This window comes from Sciurus carolinensis, chromosome X (assembly GCF_902686445.1).
Source record: "Sciurus carolinensis chromosome X, mSciCar1.2, whole genome shotgun sequence".
NCBI classification, from domain to species: domain Eukaryota; kingdom Metazoa; phylum Chordata; class Mammalia; order Rodentia; family Sciuridae; genus Sciurus; species Sciurus carolinensis.
The window spans coordinates 111,136,611-111,157,446 of record NC_062232.1 but is presented as its reverse complement, the minus strand read 5'-3'; the positions used below and the strand labels follow the sequence as shown (position 1 = coordinate 111,157,446).

Genomic DNA, 20,836 nt, shown 5'->3' with positions numbered 1-20,836 from the left:
AGCCTTAGAAGAGTGTTGTTTAAAGTATGGTCTCAGGGCCAGTAGCAACAGCATCATCTGGGGACTTAGAAATACAAATTACCAGCCTTGCCTGCTCCAGACTTATTGAATCAGAAATTCTGGGAGTGGGGCCTGACCATCTGAGTTTTAACAACCCCTCCAGATCATTCTTGTGCAATGAATTAGGAGTATGGTTATTATTAATATGGTTTCCTCAGGTTTATATACATTAAATAAATAGATTAATGCTTAATAGATTACAAAATGCTTTCCTAACCCACTATCTTTGAGATTAAAAATGAAATGACAAAGGAATTCAGAACTCTATTTAATACACCCCTATTTAGGAGGCCCCTGAGTTCTGAGGAAAGAACTTTCTTAGTTGTCACACCAGGAAAATAAGGTTTATGTCTTTATAGGGGTGTTTGCCTGTCCAGACTGGGGTAGTGGCTTCTGTGGTAAGCAGTCCCTCGCACAAAATCCCAGCACTTGGATGAAGGATTCTAGGTATATAGGGTTGAACATGATTAATACCAACTAAGGTCGTAGGAAAACTAATCAGTAGGAAAGAAGATGGTGATGGTTATAAGTGTGTGTGTGTGATTAGGAAATGATCCTAGGGGCATGATGTTTCAATAATTGAAAGAAGTTGCTTGCAAAATTATATGATCCCATTCTTAGTTAAAAACATTCTTTATTTCAGGAAAAACTTGTGAACAACGCTAAAATATTGTTGGTGATTTTCTGTGGATGGTGAGACTACACCTTTACTTTATAGCTTTTGGCAAGCAACATTATTTTTATAATGATAAAAAAGCTATAAAGGCTTAAAAAATTGGTTCTGTGTTCTTGGAGAGCCTGATATGCAGGATCAATGGCCTGTGTGGCTAGAGGTGGGATCTGAAAGGCAACTTTGGATTTCTTAGAAGCTAGAAGGAGCTGGAAGGAATCCTGAACATTCCAAGTGGTATCAATGGGAGCTCCTAAAGCATTGAAATAAGAGGGGGAGACACCCTTCAGAAGATATCTGTAGGTAGACATGGAAGGCAAAAGGATTCACCTGGCAGGGAAAAGTCGGGGTAAATGATTCGGACAGTTAATGACTATAAGTATTGCAACCAAAAGAAGGCATCGACTTGAAAGGAGGACCGGAGAGATAAGAGAGATAAGAGAAAATGGTGCCTGAATCAAACTGTCAATCACTTTAAATTGAACCAAACTAAGTTTGTAAACTCAGATTATGCACTGTAATTTACATATTCTGCATATGGCTTATACCCTACGATTTCTTCTCATCATCATAAAAATCTGGATGTGTTCTTGAAAGTGATGTCTGAGCAATAGTTTCTGTGGAGATATGGGTACAGAATTGAAGCAAAAGGTCTGAATCTCAAGGGTATGATTTTTGGAGAAGTTCCCCCATCTCCACCATTGAGCCTATTATTTGAGCATTTATTAAGCAGTGTTTTAGAAGCCTAAATGCTGTGAGTGACTTGTCTTGCTTATTTTTATAGGTATAAGACACTGCTATCATGCCCAATTTGTAAAAATTGGTAAGGTTATAAAGAAAGTAATATGGTCATACTGCCCTGGTGGGAATGTGAATTGGTGCAACCTTTCTGAAGGACAATTTGGCAATACTTTCCAGAAGAATTTTAAGTGTAAGTACCCTCTGTTTCAATTATTGAACGACTAGAAATTCACCCTAAAGATAAACTGGCAACAATATATGCACAAAGAACATGCAAAAACTGATGAGATCCTATAGTATGTACAATCAGAAAAAATGAGAAATTATACTCTATGTATGATCTATCAAAATGTATAAATGCATTCTACTGTCATGTACAACTAATTAGAACAAATAAAAAATTAATTTAAAAAAACCTGAAAGCAACCATTGTCCTCAAGTGGGGAGTTGGGTAATTAAAGTATGGCACAGCCATGGGGGGAAAAATGAAGAAAATTGGTGTTCTGAAATGGAAAAGGATCTATCAAAATACAGTAAGTGAAAAAAAGCAAGTGCAGAAAAATATTTATAACATGATTAATTTTGCAGCAATTTTAAGAATACATATATACACATAGGATATGGATTGATAGATATATTGGTATATAAACAATGTTTTTCCTCAGAAAGGAAGCACAAGAAACTTAACAATACATACGTCTGGAAAGAACAACTGAATTATTTTTCTGTGATTTTGAGATATTTGGGTTTTAAATGTTTTGATTTCCTCCTTATGTTCTCTATTTTTTAAAACCCTAACACTTCATTAAATCTTTTAAATAAAAAAACAAATAGCTAGCAATGTGTCGAGGCTTCATAATGTGCAGGGGACTGAGCTAAGCACTTTACTTTTAATAGCTCATTACATTTACATCTTAAATTCTTATCTTCCTTTTACAGGTGAGAGGCTCAGACCTGTGAAATCACTTAATTGAGGTCACACAGCTAGAAGGTAGGGGAGCTGCTATTTAAATGTCCTCCACTGTATTTCAGAGCCCTAACTCTCAACTGCCAAACCACACTCTTCTAATTGGTCTTTCTACCCTCATTGTCTAATGAGAGTGCACTAGTGAACAACTGCGACCTAATGAAATAATGTATGAGAAATATTTTTCTAAGTATAGAGATGTTTGAGAAGGGTGGGCAGGAATAGGGAGGTTGTTTAAATTGGGAAGACCTGTGCATGGACCCCTAGTGAAGTGTTGATGAACAACTTTCTTTTGTTTCTCCTTTAGAAATATTATAAAGTTTGCTGGGCATGGTGGTGCATGCCTGTAATACCAGCAGTGCAGGAGGCCAAGGCAGGAGGATCACAAGTTCAAAGCCAGACTTGGCATCTTAGTGAGACCTTGTCTCAAAATAAAAAATAAAAAGGGCTGGGAATGTGGCTCAGTGGTAAAGCACCACTGGGTTCAAACCCTGGTTCTTAAAATGCACACACACAATATATATATGTATATATATATATATATATATATATATAAATATATATATATACACACATACATATATATAATATACTCACATATATAAATTTACATTTACTCCCTTTTTCCCAATAATACCTGATAGCTCTTTAAAACTTTTTTTTTTCAGATTTGAATGGCTATATTGCACACTTTGGGGGAGAAACTGAGGATTCAACCCAGGGGTATATCTGCAGTCCTTTTGATTTTTTATTTTGAGACAAAGTCTTTCTAACTTGTTGAGGATCTCATTAAATTATCCAAACTGGCCTCCAACTTGCAATCCTCCTGCCTCAGTTTCCCAATTTGCAGACTACCACCACACCCAACTGCACATACATATTTTATATAAATGAGAGCAACTATTCATTTATTCAGTATCTTGCCTTTGTCACCTATATATCTTGGCCATCTTTTCATATCAGCACTTACCAATCTACTTTGTAAAATAGCTGCATAGCATGCATTTTGTGAATATATTTTTAAAAAATCATCAAAGAACTTTTACTTCCATTTGTTCACTTTCCTAATCAGTGCTGAAATGAACACCTTTCTAAGAAAGTTTGGAAAGGCTCTTCAGACTGAGTGTGACATTTGTCCACCCTGTATTGGTGAGAGTGACTCAACAGGACTCTGCACTGAGGGAAGGAGTATTTTTCACTGTGTGGAAAAATAAAGAACTCTCTCCAAGACAGCCAACACACTCAGAGATATGAGAGTTGCCAACAGGTGGGATGACTTCAAAAATAAATAAATAATAAAACTTTCTGTTGAGCCAGTTTAGTAAAAGAGCAGAGACTTGCTATGATTGCTCAACACTGGCTGGATCAGAAAAGGAATTTTCAGACTCACTTACAAGCATGGTTGGTGGAGGGCTGTGGATTCCACCAGACAGTCTGGAGACAGCTAGACAGGGACATGAGCAGCAGAACTCCAAATCGGCAACAGCACGTGTGGAAGGAGCAGTGACCTATGGGGAGAGTCATAACTCATAGACCAAAGCTCTTCCAGCAGAGGGCAGTGCCTCAGATATCAGGCAGGGCCCAGGCCAGCTAAAGTCAGAGCTGGGGACTTCGCTGGAGAGATTGCACCAGCTTCTGGCGGTGGAGAAATTGAACTAATTTGTCCTTTGAATACTGTAAGTGGTATTGGGGGGCACTGAGGAGGGACAGTGGGAACTCACACTCCTGTGATTTGCCTGTTTTCTGGTGTCTAAAAATTTGGATTGGGTATACATGTCTATTCATCCAGTTTGGCCATTAGGGCTTGCAAGTAAGGAAATTCGGGGTCATTTTCACTAGGTTGGCCACCGAATCTCTCAGGTTTCTGGGTGCACTTGAATCAAAAAGGGAGTGACATGTCTAAAATATAGCCTAGACTTCTAACCCTGGGGCCTGTAGAACAGACACAAAGTTTACAACTAGAAAGTTAGCAGAGGGGAAAATATGTAAGAAGTAAAAATTTTATCTAAAAATAGAAACTTAGTGTTTAACACTGGAGTTATTGTTTTTGAATTTCGATGGCTAAGAACGATGGCCTTTAAAACGAAACTTTAAAGTAGAAGAGCCGACCATGCAAAATATTATACATACAGATAATCAAAGATTAAATGAAAGTATTCCACAGACCTAAACCAAATCCGATCAACTCTTCCGTAAATATTGGTCACCTTTTCTGCTGTGTAGTGGTTGGAATGAAATGGGGACAAAACTGACTAGACTTATAAACTCTATTTCTAATGCTTTTGTTTTTGAGCCTTGAGTTTTTTTATGGGGAGTGGCTTTGGTATTCGCTAGTGGAGTCAAGGCAGATTTGCCGGATAATAAAAGTACAGTGTGTATTTAATTGCCAGGCACAGCTAAGTAAAACACAACACATACGAAATCAGCGCCAAAGCCAAGTCTAAAGGCAGTTTGTATGCATGTCTGAGAAAAAGATCAAGTGGAAAAAAATACCAGCAAAGAGAATAAACTTCCCCAGCTGTTTTCTTTCCTGCAACTTGTAGTGCAGGGGTGTTCGACGTTCCCCCGGTTTCTAGATTATTAGCTGGCGGTCCTCACCGGCCAAGAAGCGGATCGAGTCCTCAGACCCAGCTGGTGGAGGCCGAGAAGCCCAGGGACTTCAACGGGTTTAGGGATGGGACAGTCAGCAGCAGCTGCGGGCGGGGCAGTAGGGACGCTGGAGGTTCTCAGAGGGGCCCTTTCCCAAGGCCTTAACCCAGACCCGAAACCGTCCCGGCCGCCTAGCTCGCTCAGCAGGGCGCGGCCCTAGCGCCACCCGGCTCGCCCAGGAGAGGTGGGACTTTCCCCACCGGAAGTGATCCCGTCCAGTCTGGGGGAACTGGGGCACCTCAGCCAGTGTGTCAGGGAAACCCTTCCGGGTGTACGCTGGGGGGGGTGGGGGGTGGGTGAGAAAAAAAAGAGCTGGGTTCGCCTGGAGTCCCTGCGGCCGCCGCCGCCGGACGGCCCCCGCCCCTTTCCCCTTGGCGAGCAGCAGCGCTGGGGCGGCCCTCCAACACAGGAGCCAGCGGGTGGCCATGGCCTTGGCTTGACAGCCTCCCGGGCGGCCGGGCTGGTGCGGACGGCAGGGTAAGCGGCGGCGGCTGCGGCGGCAGCCCGTTCTGGGTGGGTGCTGGGGGAGGCGGCAGCCAGGGCCGCCGGCTTGGGGCGGGGGTCAGGCGGGTAACGTGCGCCTCTCTCCTTTCACAGGCCGGACGACCCCCGCGGGAGCCTGGGCCCACAGACCCGCCCGGGCGGCGGTGACTGGAGCGGAGCCCGCAGGCCTGGGCCGGCTCGGAGGCGCTAGCAGGAAGCGGGGTCCCTGGGCCCCTTTGTGTGAAGGGCGGGGGAGGGGTGCGGGGCAACCCCCGGCTGCGGGCTCCTCCTCGGACGCCCTCTCCTCGGCCCCCACCCCTGCCCTCCTGGGGGCGTGCTCCGTCTCCCCACCCTCGCTCGCTCGGCTTCTCCCAGGCTCGCCCTCCTCCCCACGCCCCCTGCCTGGGCTTCAGTTCCTATAGGAAGGGCATTACCATCCCATCCCCACCCACCCGACACTCCGCTCTTTCCCCTCCCCCTCCTTTAACTTCCTCCTCTTCCCCGGCTGGGCCCTCCGCTGCTCTGCACTCTCCTCCCCAGTTCGCAGATTTCCGCCCACCTTCCGCCTAGGCTAGCCGCAGCGCAGCTAGCGGGGTGTTCTTTTCCCCCTCTGGTAGGAGTTGGAGAAGGTGAGACTCATGAGGGAATACAAGGTAGTGGTGTTAGGGAGCGGAGGGGTTGGCAAATCTGCCCTTACTGTGCAGTTTGTCACCGGGACTTTCATTGAGAAATATGACCCCACCATTGAAGATTTCTACCGCAAAGAGATCGAAGTGGACTCTTCCCCCTCCGTGCTGGAAATTCTGGACACCGCAGGAACGGAGCAGTTTGCCTCCATGAGAGATCTCTACATCAAAAACGGCCAAGGTTTCATCTTGGTTTATAGTCTGGTTAATCAACAGTCTTTCCAGGTAACCTAACCGAGTCTTGTAATTTCTTAGAAGGGGGTGTGGTAATTCTACATCGACTTCTGATTTGCTTGAACCCGCGGTAATGACTGTGTTTTGCTTTTGAAAGTTAGACATGGTACATTTTTGAGGTTACTACTGGCATGGAAAAGTATCGGGTTGTTTCTAAAGACTGTGCTAAAGTAAGGAGCGCCAACAAATATCTGAAAGTTATTTTTAAGGAAAAGAAAAGAAAACGAGATGGGTCGGTCTGCATTTATTTAGCCTGGAATAGAACCTTCTGAAGTTGCTTATTCAATTCAACAAGTATTGATTAACCTACTCAACGGAACAACATCTAACAGATAATCTCGGGTAAATAGAGAGCTTTGAAAGGAAAAATTATTTGGAGCCCATTATCTCTTGAATAGATAAGACGGTGGGTCTGCTTTCCCCTCCCACCCCCTCTGTTCTCTCCCAAGTTTCTCAACTAGAGTCATAAATCTTAGTGCTGCAAGATGAAGAACTCAAGACCTGCCTTCTAGGCATTTTATTTACTTATTTACTTACTTGGGGACATGGAGTAGGAAGGGAAGTTATCCATGGGAAAGGCGAGTACCGGGAATTAATAACCCCCAGAAATCAAGAATGACTCTCCTTTTCTGCATTTGATCCAAATTGTTTCTGGTATCATAGCCTATATTTACAGAAAATATGTGAGTCTGGAAACAGTGAACAAGTGCAGATTTCTTACCCCAGCAGGGTAGCCAAACTGGATGTGGTCCAATTTCTTAGGAAAATCTGTCCTGTCCTTTACTGGGAGACAGAATGAAGGTTTAACGTTATTTTAAGAGATGCAATAAATGTTGCTATTTATTCTTTGAAAATAAATAACCTCATATTGACCCATTATATTGACCTCCATTGATTTAGGAAATGGAGATTTTTTTTCTGCATTTAAGGTATGCAGTTAATGTTACTTACTTGAGAGACCTTAAGTGCTTTAGCTTATGCAATGTGTTAATTTCACATTCTTCAGTATTTTAAGTTAGTATACAGTAACCTTGTATAGCAACTTCAGGAATTTTTTTTAAAGATAACTTCTGAGTAAATGAATCAAACCTTTTGAGACCAAACTAAAATTCGTTTAATGTGGCCTTAAATTCCAAACAAGGATATCATAAAAGCATTTTTCCCCAGAAAGTACCAAAGTGCTAAAGGTGCTGTTTTACAGACATTTTCTTTCTAAAGGCTTCTCAGGAGATTTGTTATTCTTTCAGCTGACTCTCTTGAGGCTGGGAGTCTTTTGAAGGGTGTTTCACAAGATTTCCATTATATCCACTTCTGTTATACACATAAATAGGCAGTATAAACCTGTGGCATTATTTCAACGGAGAGACTTAGACTCTTGAGCCCATATGCCCTAAGTTTGAATTCTCAACTGAACCTGTGTTTCTGTAAGGACAATGGGAAAAGTGTAACCTTGAAGACCGAATTGATAACATGATCAGATCAAATTGTTGCAAACTTAAGATTACTTGGAATTTTTACAAGTGTTCTTGGATTCCTTGTTTTCCCTTTGACCCACCCCCAGATGTTCTGTTTGTAACTGTTCAGATCAATACACATTTACATTTAAGGCAAATCTTTTAAGTTATGAAAAATCACAAACAGCAAAAAAAAAGGAAAGTCACAAAAATTGTAATGTTAGAGTTAAATCTATAATATTGTCTTAAGTTGATACTTCCACCCAAATTACTACTGGAGAATTGTTAAGTCTCTTCTGTAATTAATTGTAATTACTCAGGAAAAGTAATACAGGAAGGGAGAAAATCAAGTAGTAAAAACAAACATAGGCAAAGAGAAGTATGACTTCTTCCCACCCAGTCTCCCCCTACATTGTCCTTCCTCAGAGGTGATCACTGTGACAATACTTTCTAGTGTATTTAAGCAATTTTAAGGTGTTCAATTTTACTCTAATAAAGACATTCAATTTAAGTGTATTAATCTTTTAAAAACTGTTCTTCTAGGCATTACAAAGTATTTTTTGTTCCCACCTAAAACACTTTCTCTTAAGCCCTCTTGCTAAATGGCTAGGAATGTATGAGTGCTGCAATCCTGTGCTTGGATAACAGGTGTTACAAGGAGCGATGACAAGCAGGCAGGTTTAGGGAGATGGCCAAACATCCTTATGTACGAATGGATTAATCACGTTTGGGAACCTGATTTTTTCATCGGTATAGACCAAGGGGCGGGGGGGAGTGATTATATGAGTTTTAAGGTTGTGCACAAGCTGCGTTTAGCAGAGCCTGTAGAAATTATCTACTTGATGGAAAAAAAGGATGATGTTTTCTTTATTGGGGTGTGTGATTTTATTTATGATTCAGCTTTATGTACTTATCAAGGGATGGCTTTTTGTAATACTGTAATACCTCTGTTATACAAACACATATTTTTTTCTTTCTCTTTGTGATTGTTTGAATAGGATATCAAGCCAATGAGAGATCAGATTGTCAGAGTGAAGAGATATGAAAAAGTCCCACTAATCCTAGTAGGAAACAAAGTGGATCTGGAACCAGAAAGAGAGGTTATGTCTTCAGAAGGCAGAGCTCTGGCTCAAGAATGGGGCTGCCCTTTCATGGAGACATCGGCAAAAAGTAAATCAATGGTGGATGAACTTTTTGCTGAGATCGTCAGGCAAATGAACTATTCATCACTGCCCGAGAAGCAAGATCAGTGTTGTACAACTTGTGTTGTCCAGTAAAAAAGATAACCTCAATCATGGCCATACCGAGCAGGTTAGTTGTTGATGAAACTGTATGAACCAGGTAGTGTTTTGGTTTTTGATGAAGAATTACAAAAAGCTGGTTAATATTAATACATAGGACACTACCTTAAATTTCTTTTTTTTTAAATGACATTTTCCTCAACATAAAATAGTCAACATTTAATGCGGAAAACCTAAAAATGCAAATAGAGAAAACAAAGGTAAAAAATTGCCCATATTCCCACCTTTAAGATTTATTTTTTAAAGTGAGTTACTGTTTATTCCCTCTCTGCCTGATTGATTACATTTCTTTGGAGTGGGTCTAAGCACAATACACCTTCTCCCTGTTTTGCTGATTTAACATCCAGAATGCACTGGAGAACATTCAGAAATAGTCTTAAAAGATGATTAGTTTTGTGATGTTTTCTATGCTTTAATGCTATCATATCCTGGATAAGAGTTGCTGTAATTGAAGCCATCAATTTACTGATCACCCAAGTGCTTGATTTAACAGGATGATTATTTAATCAAGTTCATCTGTATCTTGCACTTGAGGAATTTAAGTGACCAGTGATGATAATAAATTATAATGCCATGATATACATTGACTTCATTCTGAATATATGGTCCAAATGAGAATCTGGTTAAATCATTTGTGATGTGTTAGAAGGCAGTGTCCCAATTAATAATTAATGGAATTAAGAATAATAAATATTTATACCTCTCGAGTTAAGTGGTAAAGATTTTTTAATGAAACAGGTTTTGAAAAAGTATGATTATATAAAACAGCATTTAAAATGAAATTATTTTATTCATGTCATAATCTTTTTAGTCTTGATGTAGTGGAGCAAATAGTCTCAGTAACACTTAGATAATAAGATAAAAGCAAACAATATTGTGGATGACTGAGAAATCACAGCAAATGCCAGAGTAGCCCAATAATATCAGGGATGAAATTGATCTTTCTGAGCCAAGGCTGACCTCAAGTCTAGGCGGCAGTTTTGCAAATGGCAACAGGCATTTCAGATGGTGGAGATGATTCCTAATCAAAGGTCTGGCTTTGTATGTTCTCCCAGGAGAAAAGACTAACGGTCCCTAATTTATCTTTGCAGACAAGATCTACTGTCAGGTAGTGTCATCTTTAAAAATGAAGGATGACAACAGTGCTTTATTAAAAATGCTTTCACTCATCAGCTTTTAGCACACCAGAATATGTTTTAAACTCATTTATTTTCTTATATCTAGGCACATCTATTATTTTATAAAGTCACTGTTAAGCTGTAGTCTAACTTTTGTTGATAGTGTCACACTTGCAGTATAGTTGTTTCAGGAGGGGACAGACATAGGCAGTTGAGTCCCATGTTATTGCTTCTGTAATCTCTCTTTAAATCGTAAGCCAGCTTCAAGTTTGAACAAGTTCTCTGTGGTGACTGCATCTTTACCATTATGCCCTTTTTCTCTAACTGACACTATTAACTGGGCAGAGGATATTACTATACACATTTTGTTTCAGTTTTATCATCTTTATAAACTATTAATCAACCTGCTAAATGTTCCCAGTTTTTTCTCATGATGAATGTAGACAGCTATAGGAGGTAAATGGAATAAAATTAATCTTATGTTTAGAGAGGGCCGTGGTTAGCTAGTTGGCAAATGAATAATTTCTAAAGCTTTTAAACCTTTTTTTATTCTGAATTATTTGAGTTTATTTCATTTTGCAACTTTTTGTAATCTGAGTTGTTTTTAGCCACTTCATTATCTATAGGGATGCATACATAGGAATTTTTTATCTCAAACCAACTATTTTTATATTTCTTATTAATTAATGTATGAAATATCAATCCAGGCATGATGGTGCATGCCTGTAATCCCAGATACTTAATAGACACTGAGGCAGGAGGATGGCAAGTTTGAGGCCAGCCTGGGCAAATTAGTGAGACACTGTCTCGAAAAAAGTACTAAAAATCAGAAATTATTAATACCAATAATTACTCATTTTTCTAGTGATAGGTCAGGTTCCCTGTATGGTTTGTTGCCTGGCTTTGTTTTTTTAAGAACAGTACATGAATGAAGGTATAGGCCTTGAAATAAAATAATCTAATCAACTAAATTTCTGAAAATGGTAAAGGGAACTCCATGAATAAAATGCTTTATTAGAAAAAAATATATATGCAGTTTTTCCAGCATCAAGTAATATTGAACTGCTGTGTGTTGGAATCAGTAATCTGAGGCTAGTAAAGTTTTTGCATATCCTTGCTCGCTATTTACCTTTAAAAAAAAAACTAATGGGTTTCGAATCTTGTAGCTTGTGAGTCATGAAGCTGTGAAGTCTGTCAGTCCCAGATCTAGATTGAAGATCAGACTTTGACAGGTAAAGGTAATTTGAGAGATGTTTGTCCTTCATATTTAGAGGAGTGCCTTGTCTAAGTTAGAAATAATAGTATGTAAGACAGAGTGGGATCATTGTTGTTAATATGTGGCACTTAACTGAGAGGGAAATCTATTACTGCTCCAAGAATTGTTCCTGATAATTTCTCACATTCATTTCCTAACACCTTTTAATTTGGATAATGGGTCTCTTGCTCAACACCTGTTTATCTTCATGGCTCCCAAGATTGTTTCTTCACTTTTTACCCTCTCATTGGCAGACATTTTAGTGTAAATTTGGAAGCATGACCAGATTCCTTTTTTTTTTTTTTTTTTTTTTTTTTTTTTTTTGGTGGTGCTGGGGATTGAACTCAGGGTTTCATGCATGCTAGGCAAGTGCTTTTACCACTGAGCCACATCCCCAGTGCTCAGATTCTTTATACACAGTCATCGTCCAGATTTCTTTACTGACCTGAGGGGGTGCCACCAAGTGCTTTGAAGGACCTCTTTAACTGTGCAGTTGCTGTATAATAGAAACCCAGGTCAGTGTTGCAGCTCTCTTGTTGTATTCACTACATCATAGCTCCTCTATTCCAGTTGTAAGAAATAGGCAGTCGGGGTTTTTTTTTGGCACATTGTTATTGAGAAGGATGAACGAATAATCTCATAATATGAAAGAAGTAAAGCACAGTGCCATAGGAATTCAGAGCAAGGAGAAAGCAGTCTCTCACCATTCTGGGCTCTTTGTTGTTTGAGGCTGTCTTATACATTGTCAGATGTTTAGCAGCAGCCTTGGTGTCTACCCACTAGACCAAAATAGCATTCCCCCTAGACCCCTGGCTATGAAAAATAAGAATATCTCCAGAAATTGCCTAATGTCCCCCACAGGCAGATTGTCCCTGCTTAAGAACCACTGAGTTAAAGGAACTGAGGAGCAGTAGCATTTGAGTGAGGCCTTGAAGAAGGGGCAGGATTTGAGGGGATGGGAACTAAAGTTATTTCCAAACAGAAGGCATTTGAAGAAGTAGCATGATAATATCCTAACATAAGGGGGAAGTGCATAAAAGTTATCCTTTAAATGGACAATTTAGTATGTTTTTATCAAATGGAGTTTTTTAAAGACAGTGTTTGAAAGATTTCTATAAGTTAGTCCAGTACTGATGAAAGTTATAAAGAAATAAAATGAGGAAAAAGGTGTTCTTTACTATAATGTGAAGGTCTTCTGCAAAATTTTATACCATTTTCCCATGTATTTTGGAACTGGTTCTTCCAAAATAGAGTAAATGGTGCATAAGAGTACCAAACACCAGGAAGCAAACTGAAAGAACAAAGATCATTATTTATGTCAGCCCCAGTTCATTATATATGTCAGCCTGAAGAAAAAGGGAGCTTCTTGATTCAAGACAAGCTCATCATTTCACGTGGCTGCAGAATTCCTAGGATGTTAACAAAGGCTCCTGAAAGGCTGAACAGATTATGAATGCCATTTTAGTCCAGCTGGACTTTTTCTTTTTCTTTCGTTCGTTCTTCTTTTTTTTTTTTTTTTTGTATTAGGAATTTAACCCAGAGGCACTCTAACCCTGAGCTAAATCCCCAGCCCTTTTTATTTTTTCTTTTGAGAAAGGATTTCACTAAGTTGCTAAGGTTAGCTTCGAACTTGCCATCCTCCTGCCTCAGCCTCTGGAGTTGCTGGGTTTGAAGGTGTGTACCACAGTGCCCAGCTGGACTTTATTTTTAAATACAATGGAATTAATAACCATTTTCAGGATTTTTAAAATAAATGCATTTTTTAATGTAGACTCTGAAAGGTTTCTAACCTTTTTTTTTTCCCAGTTTTTCATTGGATACAATGTGTTGCGAATTTAGCAAATGTGAGGGGAAAAACCCTCAAGATTAAATCATATTGTTTGATTTTAAATGCTGGCATTTTCATATCCAAGTTAAATATTAATCGTATCAGTGCAACACTGGGGTGGAATTCTGTTGTAGTTGGTACAACTTGGTTAGATAATTCCTTTTTCCCCTTCCCCCACTCTATTCTGTGCATCACTTTGAGTGGGGAAATAGTTTATTTAAAATTCTCATTTGTCATCCAGTTCACCTGGTGAGCCTGAGTGGCAGAAGAAGCATGCTTTGAAATAGTATATACCATGAAGGTCTAGAGTGGGTCTGGGGTAGAAGGGAAGAACAGAGTTGCTTTGCCCTCTCTGCCACCTCTCATTCTCCCAGACCTTCACTGACCCCCTCAGGGTTCATGGTTTGAGAGTATTCACAGTGGACAGTGTCTAGTTAGACCTGCTCTGGGTGTGAAGGTATCTGGTGATTAGAATGTCTCTTTGTAGATTTGTTCCTTCTTTAATTGCTTCCTTTTAACCTCAAGATTAGGCTTTATTGCAGAATGAAATGCATATGAGCCATTCCGTTTTACTCTATTACCTCTCTGGCTTAGAATGAACCATCAGTAGAATTAACAAAAATTGCATCATGGAGTTGGAGAATTGCCACTGAGGAAGTGTTCTAGCCATGCTACAGGGAAGATTCTCCTCATGGGATTACTTCTCAGTGGAATTCTATAATTCAGAAGATAATATCACAAAAATTGAAGTCCTGTCAGCTGTTCGAAAAACTTTTCCAATCAAAAACATACTCCCAAATTCCTTTGATTAGCCACAGTGTTAGGAATATCATATTCAAAAATTGCAATTTAAGCTGGATGTGGTGGCACACATCTGTAATCTCACCTGCTGAGGGTGGCAGGTTCTAGGTCAGCCTGGGTAATTTAGCAAGACCCCAGTCTCAAAACAACAAAACACAGTTGAGGGGAGCAGGTCTTATTCAATTAGCAACTGGAATTGGATCATTTGGCTTACACTACTGATTATTAGCACTAGACCTGGTTGCACAACTTGAGATCTCAGAATTAAATCCTTCATATTAATTTATACTTTTGGAGGTTTTAAGCCTAGACATCAGAAAAATAGCGATTCCCTTCCCTTCCCTTCCACCCTAGGTTTACCATAAATATTTAGTGTGTATGCATCCCTTCAAGCATGATTCCACCTCCACTCAAGGAATCTCTGACATAGGTTCACCTTTTGCTCTCAGTTGTTTAATGGGTAGCCCTACTTTTATTGACTTAATCTTCCTATTACCCCCTCCAATAAACTTCATAAGTATCAGGCAAATTAGGATAGAGAAATGAAACATAAGATATTTTAAAAAATGTAACCCCTAGGCCAGGCATGGTGCCCCTTGCCTGTAATCCCAGTGACTCAGGAAGATAAGGTAGGAGGATCACAAGTTTGAGAGCAGCCTCTGTAATTTAGGGAAACTGTCTCAAAAAGGACTGGGAATGTAACTCAGTGGTAAAGCTAGACCCTGGGTTCAATCCCCAATACCAAAAAAAAGAAAAAAAGTAGCATCTGTTAGATAGCAGAATTTCAGCCTGGTGTTTCACTAATACAAATAATATTTAACTTGGATATGAAAATGCCAAGTAAAAAATGTGAAGGAAAATTCATTTTTAAAAAAATTCCTTTGGTTAAATCCCCAGAATATCGTGTGTCTCAAACTAGAGGAAAAAAAAGAAAGAAAAGTGACTATGATCACACATTTATATTTGCTAAAAAAGAGGGAGAGAGAAAGAATGCTAGTAAATACCATTGTATTGAGAAATGATAAATCCAGTTAAGCAAAAAAGACATTCACAAACTGCTAAGTCTTTCAGGAGCCTTTGTTAACATCCCAGGCATTCTGCTGCCTCGTGAAATGATGTGTTAGTCTTGAGTCAAGAATCTCTTTTTCTTCTGGCTGACATAAATAATGATCTCTGTTTTTTCAGTTCTGTTTGGTACTCTTGTGTACCAATTCACCCCACTTGGGAGACTGTATTTCACAATTTACTGAGCAAAAGGTTTGGACTATTGTTCGATTGTTTTTATTTTGTATTCTTTTACAAGTTTATTTAAAAATATAAAAAAATGAAACCAATCAATTAAGCAAGTGTTTGAGCAGAAAGCTTCCAGAGTTAAGATTTGTTGGGTGTCTTGCTGGAAACTTGAGAGCGAGGACAAGGATATTTTGTGTTCTATATTGAAAGCAGTGTTACACCTTTGCAGTGTGTCTAATGTCCTGTGACTTTAAAAGTACTAATTTGACCAGCTGCCTTTAAAGCCTCTGGGATGTTTTCATTTTTAAACGAATAAGAGTGTTAATACACTGAAAATTTTGCTGTCACTGTGGAGCAAAAATATTCACATTCTGCATTCTGTGAACTTTAAACTGAGAGACACTGTCCTTTTCACTTAATGCAAGTTTTTGCTTCAGGATTTATTACTGCAGAGAATTATAATATATTGCTCTCTTGAAAAGTAGCCAGTGTCAATACTTTGTTTAAAGGTGTACCTAATGTTAATATTGTTGAGTATGACTCAGCATTCATCTATATATACATTTCATTGGATTATTGTCATTTTGTGGAATGTGGATGAACCAAATGTTAACCAGGCTTTTGGGAGGTGGGAAGTAATGAATATGTAACCTTTTATTTCATATAGATTATAGTCAGTAAGCTGGTTTGTATTAATAATGTTGATTTGGGTTAGATATAAATAGTAACTACTTTCTTAGTTTGATTTCACAGAATGCCTAAACTATTAAATCATCACATTTTATAAGTCTTTAATATTTAAGAGACACAAACATATCTGAAAATCTCAAGCTTTCTATAATTGTTTATTTTGAAAAATGTAGATTCAAATGTATAGCAAATTTATTACTTCAAATTAATTTCAGGTAGTCTGAATTCCTAAAAATTCTTCATAAGGAGATGTGTATATAATGAAATATTGTTCTGTTTAAATAGGTATAAAAATTCAAAGTAGGCTAAAAAAATACAAAGCTTATTAATCTGGATATTGAAGATGGAATCCTGATCTTCTAGACATTTATAACACTTAAGAAATGAAAATAATACATGACATTCACCATACAGTCACTTTGTAAGGTACTTTCATATATTATGATATTTACAACAACCCTGAGAGAAAAGTATTTTTATCGCTATTTTAATAATGAGGAAATTGGACTTAAAATAACCCATGTCCTAATTAATAATTAACTTTAATGCAAAAAAGTTAATTTTAATTAGAAAAACTTTCTATGATACTTTCTATAAAGGAGGACTTTTGCTGTTTTTTTTAATAATATATTTAGGTGGCAGGATTTCTATAATGAATGGAGCTCTTTCTTCAAAAGTAATCATGCTTATGATATGACTACTAAAAAAGCATTCTTTCAGGCTCTTTGAACAGTATAGAAGTATAGCTGTCAAATAAAATTATGCATTTATAAACATTGGTCAAACCCTTCTAGAGCTTCCACTGGTTTCACTTGGCTTTCTTTCCTACTTGCTGTTCTTTTGTTTCTGGCTTTATGATAATTTTTTTTTATCTCCCGTGTTAAAAAACAAACATAATTCCATTCCCCTAGAAGCTATCTGGTGATTCAGCATAGTTGAAGGATATTGTATCTGACTGAATGATAGATTCCCCCCCTCTACAGTATTAAGTGGAAGGACAGAAATCTATCAGCTGTAAGAGCAGAGACTGAGGAATCCCAGTCACAGAGGTTCTTATGGTTGGGAGATGTCCAAAAAAGGGCAGACTATAGTGGGAAATGTAAACTGCTGCTGTCACCTAGCATTTAACTCAAACTAGGGTACCAAGTAGGTGCTAGGTGCTCAATATCTAAACTCTGTTCGAATCACCTTTTTTTATTTTAAATTGCTAAAAAGCTTAATGATTTCCAGAATGCAATGTAACTAAAACTTTTATGGTGAAAGTTTTTAAAATGCCAATTTATCTCAGTAAAATTAAATGAATAGAAAAAATGCCCAAAAAAACTAAATTTTGGAAAAATCTATCGTTATCAAGTTTACTTATAATTAATGTGCATTTAATTCTAACACCATTTCCAGTTAAAATTTGAAAGTATCAAGTTCAAAGTAGAAGCACTACTTGCCACATTTATACTCTAAGATAGTTTAAACCAGTAAGAAACATTAATATTGCATAAGCATAAGGTGTAATAATATTATAAAAATCAACTGGAGTAGTTACACAGACACAGTTTATGATATCCAGTGCATCAGTCCTGTGTTTCTACTTTTTAATGACATTTCAGGACCATAGAAAATTACTTTTTCACTTCAACTGATGGAGAAAACAGTGAACGTCCATCTGAAGATTCTTGTTACTGCTTCTGTTGCCAGTTTTTTAAAACTATAATCTGTATTTCTATATTTTCATGACATTTTTATCTTAATTGCAGATAAAACTCAGAGGAAATTTGCACAGATGCTGCTTTGGAGAACTTTACAACCTGGGTTGCAGAACTGAGCCTTGGTAAACCTGTCTCTATTACAGCATGTTGCCATACATCTAATTAAGTGCATAAGGTCTTTGGCCTTCAAGATCCAACGACCTTAAACAAGAATGCTTAGCACGTTTACCATAAGTTTAAAATCTGTTCTTTATCAATCAGTCCTTTTATAGCTTTCTAAGTTCTTATTGATGGCTAATATGCAAGGGTTAATTTTTAATATTTTCATTGATTTCTTTAATCAGTTTCTCAACTTGTATTTATTAAATACTCAAACTCAGTATTACCTACTCAATGCCTTTTAAAAGAAAGTTATAATGGAGAAAAAATTGAGCCTTAAACAAATGGTTACTTCTGTATATTACCTCGTACCAGTGCTTCATCCTATTTGTAAAATTTTCTCCTTTAAATGGTTGGTTAATACTTTGAGACTTTGTTTACGTGTGGCAGTGTTGTAAAAAGAAACTAAAGATCACATTTTACCTGTATGGATGGAATGTCCCTTTTCCTCAAGTGCAGGTTGTGCTGTGTTTTTGTAATTAACATGTTCTGAAAAGTTACTATTGCTATTGGAAATTGACTATAGAACATTTAGTTGAAGAGTTAAGCTTTCGATTCCATTAGGTCTTCACATGTGTTAATCTCATTTACAGCATTGAATTGCGGCAGTAACATTTTCCTTTCTGTGAAGTTCTAAATTTAGTTATGACCTACTTAGCAATGCCTTTGAAAAGGGATATTGTATCCATGGTAAATTAATTGTATACCTAAACAGAGATAGCTCAGCTTTGCCTGTCAGGCTTGTAATTGACATCTAGTAGACTTCTGCACATGTAAAATTGAATTCAAACAAAATCATATACACTTTCTAGTTCTTAATATTTGTCTTTCTGAATAATAGTTTAAAGCAATATTTGTTAAAGTTTTCTTGCACTATCACAATTGCTTTTTAGTTATTTCTCAAGAAGCATGTTCGTAGTAGAGACAAAATCTGTGTAACAGGAGGGAGAATAGCACCAAGTCTCTGGGCTATTTTTTTATTTTTGCAAATGTGCTTTCTAATAGCCATTGCCTTCCATGTTGTTTACCTAATCAGCACATTTTGTCTGAATACTTGAACATTTTAACAGTAACACAGGTATAGAAGCAGAAAGGAAATTTAAAGAGTGATTTTTTTTGGTTCAGTTTTAACATCATGACAACGAGTGCTTTTTGTAGCAAAGATTTTTCAGTTGTGTAAGGTTGACAGTATTTTGTTGTTGGGTTTAATTTGCGTGCTTTTAATTTGCAGAAGTTAGTAACTGCAGCTCACCTACTGCACCAAAGTTCTCGATTTTAGGAGCCCAGCTTTAGTCGTTTGAACATGCTTCTAAATAAAACAAAACAAAACCAAAACTATACTTTTGATCTATAATAATTGCTCAATAACTTTGTCAAGGAAAGCTCTAATATATGCAGTGACAGTTTATGGAAGGGTGTGGCAATTTTAAATTTATATTGTGTGTGATGTTCAAATACAGTGATATCTGCATTCATGTGATTTTTTGGTCAGCATGACCATTAATTATTGAGTAGAAATTGATTAAACTTTGATTTCCTTTTTTTAAATCGTGTTGCATTTGATTCCTGATCAAATTCCCCAATATGAACTCTTGTTCTTAAATTTTGAATTTTATGATGAAATTGTGAGTATAGAGGCAATTGAAACATTGTTTTTGTTTATAAACTGCTTGAAATGAATATGATTTAAGTTTGCACTTTAATACCAAACTTAAAACCAAACACTCATTTCAAAGTACATTAATTGATTGTGATTCATTCTTATTAACTTTGTGAAATTCTAAAGGAATCAAATAATTCATGATGAATTAAATTTTCTGCAGATTATTGATTTTATAGTGTTTCTTTCCTATGAATATTGTTCCCTACCCTGCTCCCCAACCCCATCTCTCTCTGTTACAGTGTTCATTGTCATTGACCTCAGCTACAAATTTAACTTGAATTCACTTAGGATCACAGGAATCAGGGGAAAGTGATTTTAAAGGTGGTTTCTCCAGCACATTTTAAGAAAAGGGACCAAAAGTTATTTTAGCTTCCTCAATAGATTGCATGTTGCTTATTAGGATAATAAATTAATATTAAATGCAATATATGTCTTGTCTTTACTATGGCATCTGTTTAGGAGTTGTTCAAATCACTGCAGTAGGGCTCTGCTAATAAAATCATGTAACCTATTATCATGGATCTAATGTACTGTAACTTTATCAGTGAAAGGTAAAATCTCGAATAACAAGTACAAACATTGAACAATTACCTATAAAGATTTGTAAAATTAAATTTTTCCAATAGATTTCATTCTTGTCATTTTGTAAGACGACCCTGCAGTCCACCTGTTTGTAACTTTTTTAATAAAATAGACATCTGTATTACTGAGGTTGGTTTCTGTAATTATTTGGTGTATGGCTTCTCATTCTAAATTTTCTAACTTAGGATTCTTTTTCATAACTCAGTCTTTACTTTTAATCAAAATGATAATATATATTGCAGTACATGTTTAAGCAGTTGTTAAATATTTTTCACTTATTTCCTTAGTCACTATTGTGGCATATATGGGGGAAAACTGAAATATGTCCTAAAATGTAATATTTAATCAAGTAAAATAACTCACAAATAAATTGGAAATTATAAATAATGGGTAAAAAGAAGCAATAATGTATATAACTTAGCACAGATGGAGAAAGTGGCCCAAATACAAATTCGTTGGTTGGAAATCGTCCACATACAGATGATTTCAAAAAATATTAAGCAATATAATTTTTAAAAACTGAATTAAGAAAATTCAACATAGTAATTTATCACTTTGT

The 20,836-nt window shown here is 37.4% G+C and overlaps 1 protein-coding gene across 3 annotated transcripts; it reads left to right on the top strand.

Annotated features, from left to right (window-relative positions):
- Nucleotides 1–4,011: 4,011 nt before the first annotated feature.
- Rap2c (RAP2C, member of RAS oncogene family) lies at nt 4,012–20,398 on the top strand. 3 transcript variants are annotated; one of them, XM_047536776.1, is made up of 5 exons: nt 5,368–5,564; nt 5,685–6,199; nt 6,321–6,481; nt 8,943–9,255; nt 17,922–20,398. In XM_047536776.1, exons 3-4 carry the CDS (start codon nt 6,407–6,409, stop codon nt 9,219–9,221), a joined length of 354 nt encoding a protein of 117 aa, XP_047392732.1. In that variant the 5' UTR covers nt 5,368–5,564; nt 5,685–6,199; nt 6,321–6,406; the 3' UTR covers nt 9,222–9,255; nt 17,922–20,398. The 3 variants fall into 3 exon arrangements, with proteins under 3 accessions (XP_047392730.1, XP_047392732.1, XP_047392729.1); XM_047536774.1 differs by lacking the exon at nt 5,368–5,564 and adding an exon at nt 4,012–4,114 and having other exon boundaries at nt 5,685–6,481; XM_047536773.1 differs by having other exon boundaries at nt 5,685–6,481.
- The last annotated feature ends 438 nt before the right edge of the window (nt 20,399–20,836 follow it).